At 38.7% G+C, this 22,972-nt stretch overlaps 1 protein-coding gene across 1 annotated transcript; it reads right to left on the bottom strand.

The window, feature by feature from the left end:
• Positions 1-877: 877 nt before the first annotated feature.
• Positions 878-22,290, bottom strand: LOC104593349 (coiled-coil protein). Its single transcript, XM_010253108.3, has 6 exons — positions 21,891-22,290; positions 7,880-8,407; positions 6,332-6,555; positions 6,002-6,148; positions 1,997-2,221; positions 878-1,272 (listed from the first exon to the last, which is right to left on the bottom strand). The coding sequence occupies exons 1-6, from the start codon at positions 22,146-22,148 to the stop codon at positions 1,023-1,025; spliced, it is 1,632 nt and encodes a 543-aa protein (XP_010251410.1). The 5' UTR covers positions 22,149-22,290; the 3' UTR covers positions 878-1,022.
• Positions 22,291-22,972: the final 682 nt, after the last annotated feature.

Raw genomic sequence — 22,972 nt, 5'->3', positions numbered from 1 at the left:
TGGAACACAATATCTAAACAAAAAATGATTACTGCTTAATTGATTTATTTACTAAAATTGCAAAAAGAAAACATGGAAGTGCGTTTCACAGCTCCCTTCCCCTGAATATACACGACGCAGATTAGGTCTTGCTTTTTTCTTTTAATTTTTAATTAAGCCTTCAACACTGGCCTAGGGTTTAGGGTTTCGTATCATGGTTTTTAAAAACGAACTGGTGATCGAACTGGTCAGGGGTCCGGTTACTAGTTCGAACGGTTCGACCGTTCGGATCATTCTAACAAAAAAAAATAAAAAAATTTAAAAAATTGGAAAACGGTCAAAACCGTTCGAACGGTTAACCAGCCGGATCAGCGGTTTTCTGACCAAAATCAACGGTTTTGGAGGAAAAAGTGGTTTTGGAGGAAAACGGAACCGGTTAGGTGACCGGTTCCTGGTTTTTCCTGTCCGGTTTCGAAAACAGTGTTTCTTATAATATGAACGTGAACCTTGCTTCAAACTCGTACATGCTCATGAGAGCAGGATCTGAACTGAAGACCAACAAGCATCTAAACATGATTAAAACATCCTAGAAGGTGAGAAATGACAGACATTTAACCGGATGCAGTGCAACAATAACTTGCTATTAGTAATTTGAAAAAATCTATTGCGTCCATCCTGCGGTTGTGAATGTGTTCATAATCCTGGTAGAAGTTGATGGGTCTACTGAAACATATTCTCAGTGATTACTTACACCCTAGAAAATTGAACATTTGGAATATGATTTCAGTTACAACGTAGAATTTTTAAGCTCATAGGGTGACAACGATGATTACATGAAAATATTGAAACTACTTGACAGGTTTAAGAGCCATGAATTTTACAAAGGCATAGCACAATTGGGGAAGGAAAATAGACAATCATAATAAATAAATGAAACTAAAATTTTCATTGTTAAACTCAAAATTTAGATTCTAGAAAAATTAATGGACTTAATCTACAAGTGATGTATGAAAAATCACATTCTGGAGGGGGGAGGGGGGTATTTACATCTCTCTGTTATGCAATCTTTGCTCCAAGAACTCATTCTCCCTCCTGATGGCATCAAGATCAGTTTGTAGTCTATTGATGTCTAAACTACGAGAGGCCATTGCTGCAAGCTTTGCTTCGTGCTCAGCAATCTCCCTCCGAGCTCTGTCAGTGGCAAGGATTTTCTCTGAGATCTGTTCAAAGCTCTGGTGGAGGCTCGTAAGGAGCCTATAAGCCTGCCGACTCACTGAATCTTTCTTTGCATCCCTAAGACACGAACCAGCAATGAATAATTAAAGATCTTTTTTATGATCATTTTGAAACATTGTAATCTCGAATTAAGAATATAATGGAGCTTTGAGACAAACAACTAGTTGTGAAAGGAGAAGCAAATAGTCAGGACAGGCCAAAACTATGAATAATAAAAGGGGAAGCCTGAACAGAATAGGACTTGAGGTAGATCCACCTAAGACTGTGTCAGCCATATTCCCACTTATAGGAGTAGGATTTTTATGTTCTTTTGACAGGTTTGTTTAATAAATGCAGTTGATCTTATTACTGATAGAAAAATCACTTGTCTGTTACCAGTTTAAGGCTCTAAACATACTATTCATGTGAAAAAGTTTTCCATCATAACCCCGTCATTTTAACAAAGATACCGTGCTATGATGTACAAGCAACAGATATGGATAACAAAGATGTCAGAAAACAATCGCAGATCAAAATTGACCTAATGTCAATCAATACAATTTTATATACATTTTTGGATTGCCTAACATGTATTTTGATCTCTTGAAAAGAAAAATGGATAGTTAGAATAATCATGGAAGCTGAATTTCTCTTAAAATGGACTTGAACCCTGTGGAAGGTGATCAAGACTTTCTGCATGTAGACTATGCCATTGTACTAAAATAAAAGGACAGCAACCATATTTCTAGCTACCCTAAAATCAATTTCCTCTTATTCAGTTTGTATCATCTCACTTTTGTACCTGAATATGGTTTCATCAACCACAGCATAAGTTCGATGGAGACGGTCTTGGATGGAATTACTCTCTATCTGAAGCTCTCTAGTCTCTTGTAATATCCGCTCAATATCAGCATCTTGTTTCCTACTGTTCTTTGTGATCTCAGAAATCCTCTGAATATAGGATTTTCGTGAAGCAACTTTTGGTTGGTCCTTAAGCTCAGCAGATAGTCTAGAATGTTCTTCCTCTCTACAACCAATGAGAACACAATAAGTAACAATATCATTAGGATATACAGTGCCAATCTGAAAGAAGCTTCAAGGTTAGTCAGCAACAGCCAACTTGCTGGTAAAATCTCCTGCTACTTGTGGAGATTTGGGATTGGATACTGCCTTTCTTCGGGGTTCTTTTCTTCTTTTTTTTTTCTGGGGGGGGGGGGGATGGCAGATGATCTACAACCTGTTGTATAGTAAATTTGCCTTAAAAGAGACTGGAATTTCTTATTGATCTCTTTTAACCAAAGAAGTAGAGAAGGAAAAAGCAATAAACAGAAAGTCAATGAAAACCCATAGCTCCAAATTAACTAATTGATCCTACTATTCAGATATCACAATAACCCACAGAGACAGGCATTGTTTCATATTATCCAATTGGTGATTGCTCCTCCATGCTTGGGTGGGTTTGTCAGGCTTGGGTTAGGTTGGGCACTTGAGCCTGCCCAAGCTACATCCCTATATTTTCCCATTGGAAATGGAGTTCATTGACGACTATAGGCTTCAGATCCAATCATATTCATCTCATGAAAGAGGGTCTGGTCTTCTGCTCTCTTTGAAAAATTTCTCTTTGATTTTCATATCTTTATTTTTCTTGGTGCAACTCCATAAATATTAGTTTGTCTTACACTGTCAATTCCAAGCCCAGATAAAGGAGGGCTGGGTCAGATTGGAATCTTGGGAAACAAAGGAAAAAAAATTTTGTCAATCCAATACAATATGAATTATATATCATCTAAGGCAACACTAGGGCATTGTCCAGATGATGGCATACTGCATTGACATGATGAAGTGATAAACTAGTGAGGTTTCACCACTATAGTGTTCTTTGTAAACAATGAACTACAATGAACCCATCTGCAGTGGTAAGTAAGCCAGTGTTCCTACACCTTGATGGATAAGTGCAACTGTGCAAGTAAAGAAGGCATATTATTTTAGCAATATGGACCTTTGACTAGCAAGAGGATGGAAATAGTGGATACAATGGAAACAAGATGAATTACCAGTGTATTTAGAAGAGATGAAATGGAAAGGGGATAAAGCTAATGAGATTGACAAATATAAAGTTTGGTACATAGGGAAGGTTACTAATAAAAATAGGGTCAGGATAATAATAGAAAAGGATTTCAAACATGAAGCTGTACATTTTAATTTAAAAATAGAATCATATTAATTAATTTTATCTTTGGAGAAAAGATAATTAAAATAATTAGTGTTCATGTGCCTCAAGTAAGATGAGACAAAAGCACTAAAAAATTTGGGGAATATGTATTGGAAGTATTTAAATGGTCATACAGGGAAAAAAGGTGCATAAAGCATAAAAGAAATGAGGCAGGGGGATACCATTTTAGATTTTGCAGGAGCATCAATCTTGAAATAACAAATATAGTCGCATACTTCAAGAGGAAAGTTTGACATTTAATCACTTTTAAAAGCCAATCTAATAAAAGAAAATAATTTTTTTATTAGAATAATATAACGACTAATGTGAAAAGATCACAAGGTTATCCCAAGTAAAAGTCTAATTATACAAAATAGGTTGGCAGTTTTAGATGTTTGTATTAAAAGATGGATGAAAAAGGAAAAGAAGAAAAAGAAGAAAGAGATTGGGTGCCCTAAACTTACGTGGTGGAATAAAAAAGGAGAAAGTAAATAAAATTTAAGGGCAAATTAAAAGCTGAAAAAATGGAATGTAGGGAAAGAAATTAATGATATGTGGTTCAAAAAAAAAAATTGTATTAAAGAAGAGGTTAAAAAGTCTTTGGAAAATCAAAAGGTTAAAAAGTCTTTATTGAGGAAAGTCAACTGGCTCACAAGAAACATGACTGTTACCCCTCTTTGGGTGGGAAGATCAGCAAATACCTTAGTGGATGGGTTAGCTAAGCAGGGGGCTTCAAGGGAACATTTATTTTGGGCTGCTCTTAATTTTACTTCGGGCTATTTCTGTTTCAATTTGATGTAATACTTTATTAGAAGAGGTAACAGCTCGTGCCTCTTTTTGGGTTTCCTGTATTGCCTTATTACTTCTGGATTAATAAATTATTTTCATTCATAAAAAAAAAAATCAAAAGGTAAAATACCTGCATTGCAATTTTAGTAATAGTAGTGCAATGGTAGTCCAATTAAGACTGGTGGTTAGGAGATACCCAATAACTGCTTCCACCTTGGATTAGTCATCCATAATGAGGAGGAAATTGAATAAGGTTATGCCTATAGAATTAGAACAGGGTGGTTGAAAAATTCTGGGAGGAACAGATTGGGAGATTCAAATTGGAGTTCCGCCAGAATTTATACTCTCTTATAATGTGATGTAATATTACATAAATACCCCCATAAGGCCCATGGACCCACTAACTGACTTAACAGGACCAAACTAAATGGAGAAAAGTAAATAACAACTACAGAATCAATCAGGTCCACATAATACTTATTTTCTCAAATCTCAACAGACGGAAAGGCTTTTGATAGAGCACATTGGTGGGACAAAATTCATGTAGGCTGTAGCTGACCCTATATAGCTACTAGGATTGATGCTGAGTTGAATATTTTTCTTGGTGAACCGATGATTTCCATATCTTGAAAAGATGGTATGATTTCCTTGATCATAAATAAACTTTTTATGGAATCCAAACTTGACCAAGGAGTTGAAGACAGGTGCAGCACTTTTATTATAGATGAAATACCACTTTTATTGGGAAGTATTCCATGGGAAAGTAAACACTTTAGACAACCTACAAAAGAGAAGACCTTTTCTCTGTATTTTTCCTAATTGGTGTATCCTCTGTAGAGCTCACGGTGAGGATTGTTACCATCTACTAGTATCTTGTCCCTTTTCTGCAGACCTTTGGGCTTGGCTACTTTCGTTGTTTGGGGGTAGTTGGAGTCTACCAGCAGAAGTTCACATGCTCTTCAACCATTCTACCTTTTATTGGCCTACAAAAATAGGGAGAATTATGTGGAGATGTGCTCGTGCTGCTTTGACTTGGACTCTTTGGGAAGAAAGGAATCTCAGAATTTTTCAAGACAAGGAAAGGAACAACCAAGATTTGAAAGACTGTGTTAAACAGGGCAATACATTGGCTGAAGACCTTGGAAATCTTCCATCAATTCTCCTTTAATGACCTTTGGAGAAATTGGTCAGCAGTAGCAAGGTGCTCATCTTTAAGGGACAAATCAATTACAAGCTGGTCTCCTCCACCCGAAGGCTCAATAAAGTTGAACTTTGATGGAAGCAGCATGGGTAATCCAGGATTATCTGGAGTGGGGGGTGCTTTGAGAAATGAGAAGGGAGAGATTTTGTTGCTCTACTCAGGTCCCTTGGGAATTGGGAACTCCATCAGGGCAGAATTCTTAGCTGCTGTACAAGGGGTGCAATTTGCAAACCAGCTGGGGGTACAACACCTAATAATCGAGGGGGATTCCAAAGTGGTGGTGGGTTGGTTAAAAAATTCTGAAGAGGCTATGTGGCGATACAAGAATGAAATGAAGAAATTTAGTTGGTTGACAAGGAATATGTTGGTCACTGTACAGTGGGTGGGGAGATCAGGAAATACTTTGTCAGATGTGTTAGCTAAGCAAGGGGTAAATAGGGAAGAAATATTTTGGGCTCAGTTGTGATTATTGTTCTTCTTTCCTAGTTTACTTGTAAGACTCAAGGAGGGGCTGCAGCTCATGCCTCTCGTTGGGATGATGTATGAACTCACTCTAAAGTTGCTTCTGAATCAATAAACTTATTATTATTCATAAAAAAAAATACCTCTTTTGAATTTCAGAGATGATTTCTTGTGTCTGCAACTCAACTTCTTTCAATTTTTTGAGCTTGTCCAGAACCTCTGGTGTTTGAGCATGGAGCGACTCCTCCAGGCTTCTCTTTTTATCCTCCAGAGGTTTATTCAAAGCATCCCTGCAGTAAATGTCAGACAATGTATCCTAAGACTAATAAACATGGTAGCAAAGAGAAGCCTGTAAAATTGTGATCTGTGACTGCTCAAAACAATCATAGGTTTGAAAACCTGTGGCTTAATAAAACCACTACAAACTTCATGAAACAAAAAATGATGGAAATGAACAAACAAAAAGCTCCTACCATTGCGATCCAAGTTCGACAAGATCATTTCTTCCTGCTTCTATTCGCTTATTGAGATCTTCAACGTACAAGTCAATAGGTTTTTCATGATCAGTTGCCATTCCTACCACTGCTTCAAGTACATTATATTCATATTGTAGACACTGAGATTCTAAAACCCTTGATGACAACTCCTCCAATAACATCTTTCCTTCACTGTGCAAATCCTTAATCTGGTTTTGTATCTGTAAAATGATCAAATACCAAATTTTTTCCATAGGAACTTTTACCTGATCTATTAAAGAATTATTCTTGCTAGAAAATGATCAAAATACCAAATTTTATCTTTGGATACTTGGACCACATAGTGTGCATAAGGGACTTCCTTTGGGAAGGTCGTGATGGTGAGCACATCATCTGCTGGCTTGGGATACAATTTGCAAGCCCGAAAAAGCTGGATGCTTGGGGCTTCGCAGCTGAAAACCCATGAATAAAGCATGTCTCTGTTTAAGTGGCTTTGGAGATTTGGAATTGAGAGGGAACATCTCTGGCAGAAGTTCATCAGTGATAAATATGGCACTGCACCCTTAGGCTGGGATACCCCTGTTCCATCTCAATCATATGATTGCAATCTATGAAAGGAATCGTGGGACTTTGCAAGGATTTCAGAAGACACTCAAATGGAGGCAGGTAGTGGAGTTTTTTTTGGAAAGACAGGTGGTATGGTGAAGAGGCTTTTGTGAGGTTTTCCCTTGTCTGTTTGCAATTGCTACCGATAGGGATGCCACCACCTGAGATTACTATGAATCCACAGAAGTGGGTGTGATTTGTTGCCCCCAGTTCAGGTGAAACATCAATGATTGGGAGGGTGGAAGATTTCTTCAGGCTGATGGACCTTTTTTGCAGAGCTAGCTTACAGTTCACAAGGTCTGATCACAGGCTGTGTGCTGTTTTCAATCAAATTGCACTATAACAAATTGGAAATTGGAGAGTTTCGGCAGTTTGGTTGTATGGGATAAGGCCTTAACGAGAGAGAATCTATCTCAAGAGGCATGGTGATGGAGGTTAGTTGTGGACTGTGTGGCAGGGAAGGGGAGTCAGCAAGTCATCTATTTATCCACTGTCCTGTTACCTCAGGCCTCTGGCATTATTTGCTTCAGCTGTTTGGAAGGCAATGGATCCCTCAAGAAAGGTTGGATTAGCTGCTTACATCCTCTGGAATCTCACACCGTTGGCTATCTGTTGGGCTCTCTGGAAAAATCAAGGTACTTGAGTTCTTGAGCTCAAGCCTCTTCACAGTACCATGGGCTTGACTTAGCATATCTTCAGTCGAATTAGGGGGACATTTTGCTATCTTAAGGTTTTCTTTTGGATGTAAAGTGGGGTATGGTGTAAATTCTTTTTAGCTATCTTTTGAGTATATATCTCTATACTCTCTTATAAAGTGGGGTGTTTTGCCCCTTCTACCACACACTAATAGAAGTACTTTGATACCATTTATCAAAAAAAAAATCTATCTGAATTAGTTCATTCATCAATTAAATTTTACCTCCTTTAAAATAAGTATACCTTGGATGAGTGCTCCTGAAGAAAAGCCAGATTCTGCTCAAATACAGTGTAGCTATTGGCTGGACTTTCTCTGACTCCATAAGAAGCCCCTTTTAAGTTTCCAGATTCTTCTATTAACTCCTTGACATCTTCCAGTCTTCTGCATCTCGCTTCCTTACTAGACTCTAGCGACCCTTCTCCAGATATGCCAACAGCACCTTTCTCAGCCTTATCTCGTGGAGCCAGGCAAGCATCAATGGGCCCATTAACAGAGAACTCCTTATCCACAGGACATGTAGTCTCTACCACCTCTGTCTCCAATTTCAGATCGTTTAATCCAGTTGTAACAATTAGCTGATTGAGATGTAACCTTGGATTATCATCCTTTTCTACTGTATCCTTCAGCACAACTTCTAATTTATTGTTTTCTGATCTTATTACACCATCAATTTTCTTGTTAGCATTTTTCCCACCTTCTGATGCTTCAGATAATCTCTCCACCAAGAACCTCACCAACTTATATGAGTCCTCTTCAGAAGGATACAGGAACTGCGGTAAGCAACACATATTTTCTACTTCTAAGAAGCATTTAGAACAATAAAAATAACAACCAAAATTAAAGGAATTAGCAGGAGTTCAGTTGCTAAAAGAATAAAAATGCACCTCAATCAACATATAACCTGCATCCAAGTAAAGTTGGCATAACTTAAAAGAAAGAAAAAGAGAGTGATGCCAATATTTCTTTTACAGGGATTGAATTTTCTAATAATGGAGAATTTGAAAATATATCATACTAAGACTTTGTGGTTGTTAGAGAATAAAAACCTATTCAGGCACCTCACCTAACAACTTAAGCTTTTAGGTTGAATGGTTGCTTGAGATGATATCAGAGCATGTTTGACCAAGTGGTTTAGTGTCATTTTTTATTTATATTTAATTTTGTCAAGGGAGACTTCTTTTAAAGACCTTATTAAAAATGATTTATTTACATTATTTATGATCAGCCACTATGTTTATTTTGTATCATATGTAGGTTAAAGAGTCATTCTAAAACTTGATTATATCATCTTAGGCTTCTATTGTATAAATAGTAATTCTATTGTTTTAAGTACCTATATGGTATATATATATATAGCCTTGTAATATATCTAAACTTTTTTTTCACAAGTTTGTAAAATATAGAAATAATCTTACGATTCATGATTTGATTCAATTCAACTTTCACTACAACTTATGATACAATTATGATTTTCAAAACATTGGTTGGGGGTTCTGAAAGTTTGGGAAATTAGGCATCCCTCTCTCATGCATTTAAATAAAAAATTGTTAGTATTCAGTCTGCTTGTTAGATTGATAACAGTCAAGGAAGAGAGAGAGAAGAGAGGAGAGAAAGAGAGAAAGGAGAAGAGCAGAAGAGAAACAAGGAGAAAAGATTCTGGTTCGAATGAGAGAAAATGTTCACTCTCCCATTTGGCCAAATGTATTTTATATTACTAAAATAATGTGGAAAAGTCACATATGCCCATACTTAAGTTAGGGAATTAAATCTAACATAAACTTACACATCAGCACCTAAACACAAGCACAAAGACAAGGGCTGCAGTATGTTGGACATTGTGGGAAGAAAGAAATTCCATGATATTCTCAGAAACCCAAAGAGGAGCAGAAGATCTGAGGGCTATCATACATATTAGGGCGGTACAGTGGCTGAAATATTTGGAACTATTCACAGATTACACTATGGATGACATGTTGAGGAAGTGGGGTGAAATTGCAAATTGTGCACAGACCAAGTCAGTAATGAACGTGGCTTGGACTCCCCCACCTAGTGGATTCTTGAAATTAAACTTTGATGGATGTAGTAGGGAAAATCCGGGGCAATCGGGGATTGGAGGTGTTTTTAGGGACGAAAATGGGGTCATCTCTGCCATGTTCTCAGGCCCAATTGGAGTGGGTGACTCCCTTAGAGCTGAGATCTTTGTAGTTATGAAAGGAGTCCGGAAAGCTAAGGAGTTGAACATCAAGAAACTCATAATTGAAGGGGATTCAAAGGTGGTGATAGGGTGGCTGACTAAAGATCAAAATGGTTTATGGAAATACAACAATGAGAGGAGGAAATTCATCTGGCTGGTGCGGGAGATGGAAGTTAAGACATGTTGGGTTAAAAGATCGGCTAATTCCCTACCTGACGGTTTAGCTAAACAAGGGGCAGAAAGGGATTCACTGTTTTGGGCTAAGTAACTTTAGTGTCTTCTTTTCTCTTTTTCTTCTTTTTTCCTTTTATGAGGCTCTTTGTGGCTCTTGGAAGATAAGTGTGTTTGTCTTCCTCCTGTAAATTTTCTACTGATGATTTAATGAAAGTGTTATTGATAAAAAAAAAAACAAGCACAAAGACAAGATTACCCCTACATACTCGACACTAACACTCCCCCTCAAGCTGGAGAGTATATATTATATAATCCTAGCTTGTTACATATGTAGTCCACTCTCCCTCGACTCAACCCTTTAGTAAACGAATCTGTCCACTGATTCCCTGTGTTGACATATGTAGTGTCTATCACTCCACTCAACACCTTCTCTCTAACAAAGTGATAGTCAACCTCTATGTGTTTGGTTCTCTCATGAAACACCGGATTAGAGGAAATGTGTACTGCAACCTGATTGTCACAGTAGAGCTTCATTGGAGTATCAACAGTGTACCCCATCTCCTGTAGAAGGTCCCTTAGCCACACTGATTCACAAGTAGTATGTGCCATAGCCCCCTTTAAATACCTCACAATCCTTATAATCACATCCCAATGTGGAACCAGAGGTTTTTGCATGAACTGACTTACCACACTAACTGCAAATGAAATGTCTGGCTGAGTGATGGTTAGGTAGTTTAGTTACCTACCAGCTGCCGGTATCTGCCAGGGTCTTCAAACACTGCACCCATATCACTGCTCAACTTAGTGTTTGTTTCCATAGGAGTTTCAACTGGTTTGGCACCTAACAAATCTGTTTCTTCAAGCAAATCAAGAGCATATTTCCTCTGACACAAGTTAATACCATGCTTGGACCTTGCTACTTCTATCCCCAAGAAATACTTCAATTTACCAAGGTCCTTTGTCTGAAAATGATCCTGTAGAAAGATCTTCAACCTGTCAATGCCCATTTTAATCATTTCAGGTAATGACAATATCATCTACATACACCACTAATAGGATCTTCCCTGCCAGAGAGTCATGACTGAAGACGGAATGGTCAACTTGGCACTGTTCCATACCAAACTTCTTTACTACCTCACTAAATTTGCCAAACCATGCTCGAGAAGACTTTTTAAGCCAATAAATGGCCTTCAGTAGCCGGCACACCTTACCATCCTCTCCTTGAGCAGCAAACCACGGTGGTTGCTCCATATAGACCTCCTCGAGCATATCACCATGCAAGAAGGCATTCTTGATATCAAGCTGATAGAGGGGCCAATCATACATCGCAACAAGAGAAATCACAACACAGACTGAACCAATCTTAGCAACCAGGGAGAAAGTCTTTGTGTAATCAATACCATAGGTTTGGGAATACCCTTTGACAACCAATCTAACTTTCAGCCGCTCTACACTACCATAAGGTAAGTACTTAACCGTATAAACCCACTTACAGCCAACAGCCTGCTTACCAGGAGGAAGAGTGGTGAGTTCCCATGTATGATTATGAGCTAGAGCTGAGAGTTCTTCTTCCGTTGCACGACACCATCCTGGAGAGGCAAGGGCTTCCTGGACATCCTTAGGTATAACAACAGAGGATAATAAAGAGATAAACTGGCGATGGAAAGTGGAAAGGTGAGTCAATGAAACATAATTAGAAATAGGATGAAGGGTACAACTACGCTTACCTTTTCGTAAGGCAATGGGAAGATCAAGATCAGATACTAGGGTCGGGGCTGGTGTGGTAACAGCTGTCGGATCTGTCAACGATGATGAAGCTGGAGGAGGTGCCGGTACATGTGGGCGATGTGTATACACGTGATGGATCGGTGGTCGTTCAACAGGTGGTGGCACCAGAGGCAAAGACTTGGTCACTGTGGGAACAAGAGGAACAGAGTCCACAACTGGAAGAGGAAGGGGAGGAGGTGATGAGGAGGAAGAAACATCACAAGGCCCCAAGAAGAATGGAGTAAACTCAAAGAAAGTAACATCAACACATACAAAGGAACGTCGAGAGCTAGGGTGATAACACTTATACCCTTTCTGAGTCCAAGAATAGCCAAGGAAGATGCACTTAATAGACCGTGCATCTAACTTGTCCATTCCTGGTCCTAGATTATGAACAAAACAAACACATCCAAAAACTCGAGGAGAGAGAGGAAACGGATACTAGGAAACAATGTGGTGAATGGGGAATGACCATCAAGGATAGACATGGGCATCCGATTAACCAAGAAAAAAGAATTAAGCATTGCATCACTCCAAAAGAATTTGGGAACATTCATGCGATGCATGAGGGACTGAGCTGTTTCCAAGAGGTGACGATTCTTTCTCTCAGCCACCCGTTTTGTTGTGGGGTGTAGGTACATGAAGTCTGATGGATAATGCCATGTTGGTCTAGGTAGTCCTGAAATGATGAAGAGAGATATTCACGGTCATTATCAAAACGAAAAATTTTAATGTGAATACCAAATTGGTTGCGAATCTTAGCATAAAACTTTTGGAAAATGGTAAACAATTCACTTTTTTCTTTCATTAAATAGAGCCATGTCATCCTTGAATAATCATCAACAAAAATGACAAAATATTTATATCCATTGTATGACATCACTTTATAAGGACCCCAAACATCTGAATGAACCAAAGAAAAAAGACTCAATACACAATTATCAATTATAGGACTAAAGGGAACACTATGATGTTTCCCCAACTGACACGACTCACAATCCAAAACAGAAAGATGACTCAATGAAGGAACCAAAGACTTCAAAACTTTCAGTGAAGGATGACCAAATTGACAGTGCCACTGGAAAGGAGAGAGGGACGATTGGAGAGCTATTGACGTACTTCCACCACCATCAAGATAATACAATCCACTAGCTTCATGCCCTCCACCAATCTTCATCCCTGTCTTGAGATCCTGAAAAACACACGAAGAGGGATAAAAGGTAATGGAGCAATTAAGAGACTTGGTCAACTTACTAACAAACATAATATTAAAAGGAAATTTAGGGACATGCAAAACTGAGGATAGGGATACATGGTCCAGGTCAACATTACCAACACCACAAATGGAGGATGTGTAACCATTAGCAAGGGTAACAGATTCTGATGTTGAGCAATGAGAGAGGGAAGAAAACACACCTGGAGTTCCAGTCATGTGATTCGAGGCTCCAAAATCAATAATCCAAGGATGGAGTGTGGATGCCAAACAAGCCATACCTGAGTGTGCAAGAGTGGTTGTGTTCTTCTGAGATGTGGCCTGTACTAACCTCTCATACTCATCACGGGGAATACTCATCACCTCCTTCCCAACAACATATGTGGATGTAGGAGGTACCTGATCGGCTAAATGGCTCTCCTGTTTGAAGCTACTGTCACTGGTCATGGCATGATTGGCCCAAGTTGAAGGTAGACCATGCAAGTCATAGCAATAACTGATGGTATGTCCATCCATACCACAGTGTGTACACCTCCTTGGACCCGAACTACGTCCTCTGCCACGGGCTCCCCCTGAATCTCGACCTCCAATACGACCACCACCACGGTTATATGTAGGTCCACTACCACCACTCCGGCCATATGCTGGTCCACTACTACCACTACGACCAGACTGAGCTCCCCGAGCTCCACCTCTAACACCACATCCTTTGGATACTACTAGGGTTGATCTATCGGAAATATTAGGGTTCTCGGTAGATCCAATGGAAATCCTCCTGAGTCGAGGTGCTCTTCTAAGGAAGGGAGAGCTCCTAGTATCTGAGCCCGCACTGGATCATATTCAGATTTCAGCCCCACCAAAAACTGAGTCACATCAAGTTGTTCTCTCTGTTGTTGTTGAATTTTGACATCAGAAGTGAGGGGGTGATTAACATTCAATTCATTACGAATGTTTCTCATACTAGCATAGTACTCTTCAAGACTTTGATTATCCTATTGTAGATTAAAGTATTCCTGGTACAACTGATATACTCTGGTTGTGTTGTCTTGACCCGAATACAGCTTCTTAGCATGGTCCCACACTTCTTTGGCAGTATCAAAGAACATGAAATTTACACTAATCTTGGGTTTCATACAATTCCATAACCATGTAATGATCTGTCCATCTGCTTGCTCTCAATCATCACACTCAGGAGAATCGGTGGAAGGTTTTTTATCCCTTATGTGCTTCACCTTCTTCTTTGCCTTAAGAAAGACTTCTACAGATTTGGCCCAAGGTACATAATTTTCTCCATTCAGCTTAATGGAGGTCATTTGAACATTCAGGTAGTTAGTAGGGACCATCACACTAGTCTTGCTATCACTGTTGTCTCCCATTGCTGAATTCGGCAAACTGCACACTAGATCACACTACACCCTGATTTCAGCACTTACTACTACTGCAAATTGCACTCTTTACACCACAAACCCAACTCCATGACTGCTGGAAACTTCCCAACACTGTTTGAAGAACACCCCCCCTTCGAATCACACTGAAGGGTGCACAAACCCTAGTACACTACAATCTGAAATCCCACCATATAGTCTGAAATAGACTTCTCATTTGATTCACACAAAAAAAATGCATAAAACCTCTTACCTGATCACCGAAAAACAGACCACACAAGACACCCACTGCACCACACGAATCAGCCCTCTTCTCTTCATCGATTAGGGGAGGGCTTCTTAGAAACTGCAGCAACCGACCACAAACACCACAACTGGAGGCATAGAAACCTCCAAAGGAAGAGGGCGATCACTCCTTTTCAGCCTTGTCCCTTATCTCTAGCTGATGGCGAAGAAAATAAGATAAAACCCTAGGCTGGGTGCGCAGATAACAGAATTTTGGGCAGATCCGATTTGCTCAGTTTAGCTCTGATACCATGTTAGTGTTCGGTCTGCCTGTTATACTGATAACAGTCAAGGAAGAGAGAGAGAAGAGAGAAGAGAGAAGGAGAGAAAGAGAGAAAGGAGAAGAGCAAAAGAGAAACAAGGAGAAAAGATTCTAGTTCGAATGAGAGAAAAAGTTCTCTCCCATTCGGCTAGATGTATTTTATATTACTAAAATAATGTGGAAAAGTCACATATGCCCCTACTTAAGTTAGGGACATTAAACCTAACATAAACTTACACATCAGCACCTAAAAACACGCACAAAGACAAAATTACCCCTACATACTCGACACTAACAAAAATAAATAAAAAAAAGCCAAGAGTATTGGTGATACTGAGACAGACCGATATCCATCTTTGGAAAATGGGCATATCGATATTTTGATCCTTGGTTACACATGGATATTGGAAACAGGGATCCAACTCTCCCTTTCCTAAAATCCCAGGCACAATTATGGGTAAGGTTATCTCATGTAATATGTTTATATAATGTTTTTGTATCAAGTTTTTTAAGCTAAATGTTATTTCTGAAGACTTATGTCCTGCTAAATTTAATTAAATTTCTAAGATATACAGTCTTATGGTATAAATTGTTTTTACAGTGTTAATGTTATAGAGTACATCTAGAAGTGTCAACACAGTATCTGGTAAGCATTATGCCTGATAGTAGTATGCTAGACATGTACAAGGATCCAGGTATCATAGTGACAAAATAGTAATTTAAAAGAAAATGGGAAAAGAGATATAACTTTAGCCTACTCCAAAAATAAACATTATCATGTCAAGTTACAAAAAAGCACTTCATACTTTTCCAAAATAATGATACTTAATCTTTCTAGCCTTTTCACATAGATCACCATAAGCAAATTGTCATCAGCAAGATCCTCATGAATTATATTATTTATTGGATGGAAAAAGTTGATAAAATATAAAATTATTTTCAGAACAATTGCAATAAGTATGGTTAGTGGTGAAGGGAATGGCTTGTTCAATGGGGATGGAAAATTGAACAGTGTTCTCTTATCTTTATTCTCCTTTTCTACTTTTTTCCTTTTTTTTTTCTTTTTCTTTGTGGGGAGAAGTTGGAGAACAGGTCTTTTAGCCTCTTGAACTCTCTTTTCATTGCAAACTTTGGATTTAGAAGTAAATAAAAACTAGGAGGGAGATTCAAAGATAGTAATGTAGTGAAAGGGGACTCTCATGTTGTAGTAGATTGGCTGAAAAATAAATTAACAACAACCAGATCTTGTGGCAATATAGGGACATTACCCTCAGAAACTGGATCAAATTGGGACTTGGGGTTCAGAAGGGGTTTGAGAGACAATGAGTGTGATTCTCTCCTTGTCCTTTTGTCAAAGTTGGAAATGGTTTACCTGGACCAAAATGGCATTGATAATAGAATTTTGTATCCAGCTTCAGATGGTTTGTTTTCCTGTTCTTCTTTCTTCAACATACTTGCCCAGTTGGATAGTGTGGGGGGTAAACTTCCCTGTAAGAGAAATATGGTGCAAACCAATTCCTCCTAAAGTACAAGCTCTTCTCTGGGAAGTGTTCCTAGGGAAGGTAAATACCTGTGACGTGCTACAGAAAAGAAGGCCAAACATGTGCCTTTCTCCTTATCTGTGTGTTCTTTGCCAGGCTTGTGGTGAAACCCTTTCTCACTTACTTCTCTCCTGCTCATTTGTCTATAGTATTTGGGACTATTTCTGTTCTCTCTTTGGTTGCAGATGGGCTCCCTCACAAGACGAAGTGCGCCTTTCATCCCAACTTTCCTGAGGCAACAGAAGAAAAGGGGAAGATGTATGTGGAAGGTAGTACATGCAGCCATGGTTTGGTCTATTTGAGAAGAGAGAAATCGGAATGAAAAAAGTAAATTCCTTAGGAGGTGATTGAAGCCATTAAAATTAGATCAGTAGATTGGGTTAAAACCTTGGAACTGTTTAAGGCATGGATGACAACTTAAGAAATTGGAGAGAAGTGGCGCTCTCAGAATCACATAGAGAAATTATAAGAATGGAGTGGAAACCTCCAAGTCTAAATAAACTGAAACTAAACTTTGATGGTACTTTTGGCAACCCAGGAAGAGCAAGAATAGGGGGAGTTTTTCGAAACCATCAAGGAGTAGTAATGGCTTTGTTCTCAGGACCAATTGGTTTTGGTTACTCGATTCAGGCTGAATCAAAAGCACTGTTGCAAGGACTGAAGCTTGCTGAACAATTAGGGACAAGAGAGTTGGAAAATGAAGGAGACTCCCTTCTGATCATAACATGGGCAAAGCAAATCGAGTCAGCACCTTGGAAACTCAGATTCACTTTTAGACAGATTGACCAACTTGCAAAGAAATTTAACTCTACTTTTAGATGGGTTAAAAGGGAAGCAAATGGGTTGGTGGATGTGTTAGCCAAGAAGGGAGCTGATAGACCATCCTTATTTTGGGTATTGTTGTAACTTAATTTCAATTATTTAAATTAATAAATGAATTTATTTTCTGGTAAATATATATATATAGGCACATTATGAGGGAAGTTATTGACTCAGCAAAGGGAACTAAGATATGCACTCAAATGGGTTCCAAGGTCAGAAAACTGTTTGGCTGATTTGTTAGCCAAATGAGGGCTGAACAAAAATTCAACTATCTTGGGAAAATTTATTATAATGATAATGCAACTTGTAAATTATGGGGTTAGGTCACACTGACTTGCCTAACAAAATTGGGAATCTATCCTTTTAATGTATATGTCGCATACTTTAGTCCATAAAATTTTCAGTGTTTTTTTTGGACAACAAATTTTCATTTTAACCAATAAAAAGACTAGTAAATCCCTTTATATAGGGAAAGCTCTCTTGCTTTTGAAGGTAATTAGTGGCTTATTTGGGGACTGATTTGTGAGTCTAAACCAACTTTTTTTCAGGGTTAAAGCACTGGCATGCTCCTGCATCACATCCAGTGCTTCCCTTTCATCACAGTCTTTTGAAGAAGCATTGCTAAGATGCTCAGATATAGATACAGACATGGATACAGATGTGAAAAATATGGATACAACTCCCCATTTCTTAAGATCTTCAATATGGAATTATCGATACAAGCATGATTATCCCATTATTTGTTAATATACTAGAAGGGACCAATGTGATGCATGGGCTTGCGTTAAAAATGCCCTATCAACTTGGGAGGGCTGAGTTGGGCTTAAGGTCAACCCAAGCTCAACCCTAACAATTGGGTCTTAAGGCCTAAGCTTTGTAGCATAGACTTGCAGACCACCATAGACCCAGTTAAGTGTATTCGACTCGGTCTAATAATTACCCCAAGAAAGCATGTATTAGGAGATTCCAGAAACATCTTATTAAGGAAAATATAAATAGGGGTCCCATGCCCAAACAGGGACCCAAGACCCAAATACAGATGAGGGATCCAGATCTCTCTCCTCTCCTCCCCTTTTCTCTTGCACCATCGACATTCCCTCCTATATTCTCTTTCAGCTTCTCTCCTCTTCCTTCTCTGAGGTCATTGGCAAACTGTGGAGAACTACAGTGGCCTGATCCCTCACTGGAGGGGATGTAGTGCAGTCCCTCCAGGGGTTCGACCATTTTTGTCTTCCTTAACCCCTTTTCCTTTAAACTTCGAGAGACCTTTGACCACCACTGGATTGAGCCCGAGCTCAAGACCTATCTGTCCAACCCAGGACCAGCTTGAAAAGAAACTTGACACAATTGGGTTGGGCTCAAGTTGGTCAATTGAGATCAAGCAGGCCTATTAGGCCCAACCCAATGTATTGAAAATTTGTCCAAAAACCCATTTAGAACCAGTAATTTGAACCATTAAATAGGAATCTTATATATTTTTAATATATGCAAGCATGCATGCATATTCCTTTGGGCTAGAGTTGGGCCGACCCAAGTTGCACCCCTATTGGTAGGGGCCCAACTTCTTAAAAAAAGCATCTTGATTGAGCATAAGGAGACATGCTACGTTGATATATAAACTGATAATCCATGTTTGTTCTCTTTATTCAATAGGAAAAATCCAAGAAAGGAAGAGGTGGTAAAAAGAGAACCAATGAAGAATGGGGGATACTTGATTCCATGTCCAGAAGTATAAATAAAGAATGTCAGTTTACAGTTACTAGAAAACTAGAAACTAGACAATAGGAAACTGATTCAATCAGAATTTTACTGTTACAATTTGATGAGACTGATTGAGAAAAACAAGTATTTTGAAAAGTTTCTTGCTTATAGAAGACAATGGGAAGGCCAGAGATAACGGGAGATAACAGAGTCATGCACAGACTGTAAGGCCACAACCACAACATAGATTGGTGAATACTTGATTCTTTTGACTGTTTCTCAGTTTGAAAGTAAATAGATAAGCTTCCACTTTATCTGTTCTGCAACCACCTTACATATCAACCCCATGAACCACATTTGGATTTTGGTGACCATGACCAACAATTCAAAAAAAAAGCATCAATGGAAGAGAAGAATAGCAACCACAACCATAAGATGATATCTGTAGAGTTTCATGTTCAGCTAGGATTTCATGGGTTTTGGTAAATTTACCAGTGATCAACCTGATCAATATTAGTTATGGAGAGAGTAGTCATTGTGTTCTTAAAATTACATGCTAGTAGGGGACTTGCCATTTTTACAGTTTTCTTCCTAGCTAAATGAAGTGCTAAAGCAGGGGGGCTCACCATTTTTACAGCTTTTGACAAATCAGAATTATTTACTGCATTTGTTAGCTTTATGAAGATAGGTAGGTCCCTTTAAATTTTTTACAGGGCTAATTTTGTCTCCCAAAAAAGTATTTTTCGTCTTTCACTGATTTAAACATTATTTTCTAAATCACTGGTTTTGTCAATTTTGTTACCTTTGTTGAGAGAGAGAAAGATCAACTATTATTTCAAATACATTATATGGAACTCTTGAGAGAGAGAAAGATCAACTATTGTTTATGCCTAGAAAAAACTCAGGAGGATGGCTGAGTGCAAAATGGGTAAAAGAGGATTTCTATATGGGAAGGTTGTCATCCATGCTGTGTGGTAGTGTATCTGGGAGAGGCATAATAAAAGAACTTTTGAAGACAAATGCTCCTCTTTGGAAGATCTAAAAGGGAAAATTATTTTCCGAGTCAACTCCTGGATGACAACTATAAAGCAGTTAAGAGGCATCTCTATAGGAGATTTAGAAAGAAACTGGGGGCAGGTTCTGAGTTCTTCATGCACGGCTGCTGCTCATAATGCTTCATTGGTTCCAAGACCCTTAACTGAGTACATTCTCCAGTTTGATCGCGGTTATGTTAGTCTGTCAAGCCTCAGGGGTCAGGATTCTAAATTATATTGGGGATCTAGTTTGGGCCTTCAGTGAACCAATTGGAGAGGCAGAAGCTGTTGAAGCAGAGGTTCAGGCCTTGCTGGTGGGTCCGAGGACCATGGTGTCTCTGAACATTTCTTCAGTGGTGGTGGAAGGAGATTCTAGGATTGTTATCAGCTGGATAAAGAATTTGCAGGATGGGCCTTGGAGATTTTACTCATCTATTTTTAGATAGATAAAATGAATTTTATTAACCAAAGTCATATCCAGTACAAGTATCTCTAGGAGAGGCACGAGATGTAACCTCTCCCCTCACAATAAAAACAATATGAGCTTACAATTGAGCCCAATACAACAGATCGCTATTCACACCATGCTTAGCTAAAGTATCCATATTACAGATTCCGGATCTTTCAATCACCCCACTACCAGCATAGAATCACCTTCGGTCATCAAGTTCTCCACTTCAGCTCATTTGCAGTAAGAACTCCCTGAAAAACTGCTAGCAACTCAACTCTAGTTGAGTTCCCCGTTCCCACTGGTCCTGAGAAAAGAGAGAGGACATCCTGTAAAACCTTCCCTTTTTAGTGATTTGTTATTTCAGGTGGATCCCAAGAGAGCTGAATGGTGTGGTAGATGCTCTAGCAAAATCTGGGGTTGGCAGGGACCCCTTTATAGTGATTCTTTGTTATCTTTGTAAATGTTGGGAGGTATTTTTTTGGGGGCTGTTCTGGTAAGGTGTATTGCTTATATATCCTGTAAAACCTTCCCTTTTTTGTTTAATGAAAGTAAACTTCTTCTCAGAAAAGTAATATTCATGAGGAGATAGCTTAGTAGAGGAAGGGTTTTTAGTAAATTGAAAGCAGAGTAAAAGACATTTTGGGTTAACTAAGTAAAGGCAATCATATCCAGTGTCGCATGAAGCATATATCTTTCCTGGCATAACCACAGAAGTACAGTAAGCATGTAGTAAGTATTTTGGTATCATAGCGCAGTTGTTCCTCCATAGGGATTATCAGCATAAGTTGAATAGTCAGAGACAATGACCATCAATGAATAGGCACAGCCATTGGAATCGAGTGAGTGGAAATTAATGGTAGCCCTCAGGACTTAAGGGTTTTGGCAGTTCCCGAGAAGTTTGTAATTTTCCAACAATAAATAAAACAAATAGAACATAAATAACAGAGTGGGAACTAAGTAAGCAACACGAAGTCACAAACCACTATGCTTCAAATAGCACACTAGGCCTAGGTCCGATATAAGTTTTCTTCTTGACCTAATGCATCCGCTCAATACAAGATAACATGGTCTACCGCAATAGGTTATACCTATAAGGTGCAAAAGAGACTCCTTTCTTTTGTATGTCTGTCCTTCCATTAGTCTATAAAGTAAAGCAATCATATCGTATACTTTAGTGAAAAAATTTTTAGATTTACTTCCCTTCCCCGATTCGAAGTGTTATTACAGAATTCACTGCTGTATGCGTTCAAATTGTTGATAAAAGGGAGAAGTAGCCTATCTTAATTGTCTTATTCGGTGGGACATTTCCATACACTTAACAATAAATTTCGAATTAAGAATCATAGTCCCACCATTTTAAACAATGTAAATTCACTAAATTCTTCCGATACTGAACCGAGATTTCAAACATCATGAAAAGGTACCTGATTGAAGCTTATATCTCCTCTGTAACCAACACCTTTAATGGCCGAAGCAATCTCTGCACAGATCTTGAACCGCTCGGCCATTATATCTGGTAAGGACGTTGGGAAGGATAAAGAATCGTCGATCAGGTGAAGCGATTGAGCACAGATCGAAACCAATGTGCCTGGGTTGAGATCTTGGACCGAAGAAACCCCCGGAGGAAGAGAAACACCCAAGCTGCCGAGACTGTTCAGTAGAATTTCTTGAGCTTCGTCCATGGCTGCGTGAATGTTCGTTTCTTCCACGACAGATACAAGATTTACTGAATGAACAGTACCAGAACTTATCAATCAGCTTCAGCTCTGTGAACTGTGATAGGCTCTTCTCCAGTTGCCAGTTTGTTTTGAGATTGCTTGAGTTGTTAACTTGAGGGACCCGTGCGATACACGGACTTATTTGTTGTCATTCCTCACAACCTTATTTATATTTTTAGTATGGGAAATAAAAAAAAAGGATATCTATAGTTATTATAACCTACTGCTATTTATACCTTAATCTATGATGCAGAAAAAATATGGTATGGAAAGAGTTTTGATCAAAGCCCACCCCCAACCCATACCCATATACATGTGAAGGTGGGAATTGATCAATGTTAGGGATGGCAATTTTCTTCGTCCCCGATGGAGATTTGATTTCTCTGACCCGTTGGGGATGGATATTGTTTTAAGAGTGTGGGGATGGGGACGGGGATTAATAGGAATTCATGATCGAGGTCGGGGTCGGGGATGGGGATTGAGGTCCCCGTCCCGCCCCGACCCCACCCCGATTATGTATATATGTATATATATACATATATTATTTATACTATATATATTATTTATTATATTCTTTATAATATATATATATATATATATCAAAATATATTTAAAAAGTTATTTATAATTTAAAATTTTTATTTATTTAAGTAAAATTATTTTTCAAATAAATACTATTATCTAAAAAATTTTGGGGATTCGGGTCCTCGTAGGGAACCCATCCCCGACGGGGATCGGGGAGGGGGAATATGATCCCCACCCCCAAATCCGCCCTGTTGCCATTCCTA

This window comes from Nelumbo nucifera, chromosome 7, assembly GCF_055504915.1.
Source record: "Nelumbo nucifera cultivar China Antique chromosome 7, China Antique-T2T, whole genome shotgun sequence".
NCBI classification, from domain to species: domain Eukaryota; kingdom Viridiplantae; phylum Streptophyta; class Magnoliopsida; order Proteales; family Nelumbonaceae; genus Nelumbo; species Nelumbo nucifera.
Note: the sequence above shows the minus strand (reverse complement) of the source record. Positions and strands in the feature narration are given on the sequence as shown.